We start from the raw sequence: 3,160 nt of genomic DNA on the forward strand, positions 1-3,160 counted from the left end.
AAGCTAACGACAAAACAACAACAGCTCAAGTTCTTCTAGAGATTGTTTCACTTACTTGTGAAACATCAAAATGTCTTGGAATAAATACTTCATCTCATTTAGCTTACCAGAAGCCGTCAATAGGTAAATTTAACAAAGTTTAGATCTCAAAATCGCAGCTTGAATGACTAGGTAGATATTGCTCAATGATCTCAGTGGCTGCTAAAAAAAAATGGAGTATGAAATGATATTTCTTTCCCCTCACAATTGAGCTGATCTTTCTTCATTTTCATTTTCTTAAAATATGACTCACGCGTATGATGTATGCTAACTTTTCTCTTTTCTTCTCTCTTCATTGGTCACAAGATCAACCACACTACTTGGCTTCAATCTCCATAAAAATAATTCTAATCCACTTATCAAATTTTCATTAATTATCATGAAATTGCTAACAATTATCTGGATATAGCTGTTTTCATGAATTGAACACTATTCGACATTAGTATGCAATTCATGTTCCATTATGAGGAAAGGGATTTGCAGTTGTGTACTATTCCATCTCATTTTCAAATGTTGAGGCCTTTGGACTTCTGAAGACTCAGAAGGCAGCCAATGAATCTCTAAGGTACTTATCAAATAAAATAAAAAATAAAAATGGATCTCTAAGGTAAGATTTACTTCCATGAAATCCTCACTATGTGAATGATCTAAAATGAATCACCATGGTTAGTGGAGACGAAGAAACTATGTGAATGATCTAAAACGGTTAATGGAGATGAAGAAACTTCATTATTTAATTAACTTCGCTTCAAATGTCATTCTCTACCTTTGCATGTTTGAACTTCTAATTGCACTTATATTCCTTCATCTGATCTCGTATGTCAGCATTTGTTCTTATATTATCATCTAGTATCCTGGACGACAACACACATGTAATCTCCCCTAGTTACAAGTCTTTTTGTCCAATCAGTCATCTGAACTGTCTCCTTGTCTGTCCTCAACTACTTCAGACAAATTACATCCGATCTCCTCGTCTTAAGTTCTCCCATTTTCTCTGTTTGTCTTAATTTAGACGTTTGACCTTGTTTCTACAAGTTTGGTCGGCATAGACTAACTTTATTTGTAGTATATGTTTGTTATGATCAAATAATTCTTAAATCATTCTTAACTATGTATTGCAAATATTAATCTTAACACTTGTCTATGTTGCATTTGTTTCTTTTATTGCAGATATAGACTTTATTATCTTCGCTAATTGAGAGTGATGACCATATATATTTTTCTCCAGCGCTTATATTTGATAGCAACATAATGAATGATAGTATTTCATGTGCGACTTATGCTGGAGCTTTGTTCTATGCTACATAATGAATTAATGGGCGCAAAATATCTTTGCTCATATCTATACTGTAGCTGGAACTGTAATATGATGATATATTGATATTTATCTTATATTAAATGTTTGTTTGGGAAGTAAGAAGTTTCTTTTGGAGTAGTCATATTTTTCCCATAAATTCTGATTTATCATTGCTTAACTGAATTTTCAGAGCTCCTAACTCATCTTGGACGCAAAACAGTGCAAATAATGGCACGAGGCCATTACGCCCTCAGTTTCATGTACTTGATGTGCCTCCTCTTAATTGTGTTCCATATTCTGGTCCACCTCCTGGCACTGCTTCAACACCAATAGACATAGATAGCATTCCATCACCACAAGTTAATTCCAAGCCTCCCATTGGTAACCACCCTGCTATGGTATTTATGCCTTCTTGTACAACTAATGAAGAGTGGAACAACATTTTAGCTGCTACCAGAAGTGGAATTGTACTCTCTGGAAGTGCTGCATCGGGAAAGATGGGACCACCTATAGGAGCTGTAGATGTTGGTGAATCTGAGGATAAATATGTATTTCGTGTAGCGCTACCGGGCGTCTCTAGTGTTCAAAGTAAGTATCATGTTTGACTAGCATCTATCCAATCATATTTCAGTATCTTATAAGATTCGAACGGTCATGTTTTCCCACTGCTGATTATGCTTTTTGTTTTCTTTTCGGAAATTAGTTAATGATATTGATACATGTAATAATGCATCTAATATATACGAATCCAAATTTAATCACCTCTGTTTCCCATTTTAACTCTATATTGTCACTGAATATGTGCCTGAACATGAATGATCTATCTCATCGCAAGTTGCATACATATAATTAATTGAAGTGTTTAAACTTCAACAATAAGAATCAAAGCATCAGGACAACTTTGGTAATCATGTAGTTCTTCGAGTGGTTGAAGAAAATCAAATGAAATCAGTGATTAGGTTTTTTGACAGTATCCATGATAACTTAACATTCAAATAAGATAATATGAATTGGAAATATGGTCCTGAACTAAGTGGATATACGCACAAAATTACTCATTGTTTGCTGTGTTACTAATATTCTAGACAAGACAAATACAAAATGTACAAAATGAAATGCATTTATCGAACATCTTACAATAGAAGAATCAAGGTTTAGCTGGCCCAATCACCATATTCTAATTACCCTAATAAATTCCTTCCCTTAGTGCCAAAATAAAAATTAATATTAAGGTGATATAAAAGGGAGTAGGGATGAATGAACCAAAAAAAATAGCATGGTTTATATTTTCTGCTAATACTTGTGGACTTAATGCCAAATGGTAATTTGTCTCTTACTCTTACTCTCAAAAACAAGATATAATTGATATAGGTGGACTACTAAGAATGTGATAAATATCGTGTGTGAAAATGCTCCGACATTAGAAATTTGTATAATATCATATGCATGAATCCCTAAGTGGTGTCATAATCTTTTTTGGTTCTCCACAAGGTTAAGACTAACTTATGTATGTATGTTTTTGAGGGACTAAGATATCATAAAAATGTAAGAATATTCTTTTGAAAGATCTTTATTATTCCAACTCATGGACTATTGTAAAAATCAATAGATATTTTCTACTTTCGAGGCTATATAAATGACATAGTGCTTTATAGGAAGGACCTATAAGGATAGAGTGTCGGACAAGATACGACACGGACATACCATCACACAATTCTTCAAAAAAGTACCGGCATGATGCATTCTTGACACGCTAATTAAATAATGTTAATTTTTATCTTTATTTATTATTATTATTTTTTTACATCATAAAGTAATTTTTTT

At 33.0% G+C, this 3,160-nt stretch overlaps 1 protein-coding gene across 1 annotated transcript; it reads left to right on the top strand.

Annotated features, from left to right (window-relative positions):
• The first annotated feature begins 29 nt into the window (after positions 1-29).
• LOC111385944 (alpha-crystallin domain-containing protein 22.3-like) lies at positions 30-1,956 on the top strand. The gene is made up of 2 exons (XM_023010367.1): positions 30-123; positions 1,527-1,956. Exons 1-2 carry the CDS (start codon positions 71-73, stop codon positions 1,939-1,941), a joined length of 468 nt encoding a protein of 155 aa, XP_022866135.1. The 5' UTR covers positions 30-70; the 3' UTR covers positions 1,942-1,956.
• The last annotated feature ends 1,204 nt before the right edge of the window (positions 1,957-3,160 follow it).

The sequence above is a fragment of the Olea europaea genome, unplaced genomic scaffold, assembly GCF_002742605.1.
Source record: "Olea europaea var. sylvestris unplaced genomic scaffold, O_europaea_v1 scaffold3353, whole genome shotgun sequence".
Lineage (NCBI taxonomy): Eukaryota > Viridiplantae > Streptophyta > Magnoliopsida > Lamiales > Oleaceae > Olea > Olea europaea.

Excerpts from the sequence above, each read along its gene's own strand:
- LOC111385944 (XM_023010367.1), top strand. The coding sequence starts at position 71 with ATGTCTTGGAATAAATACTTCATCTCATTTAGCTTACCAGAAGCCGTC. Across the intron at positions 124-1,526 it reads TTACCAGAAGCCGTCAATAG|AGCTCCTAACTCATCTTGGA; the intron begins GTAAATTTAACA and ends CTGAATTTTCAG.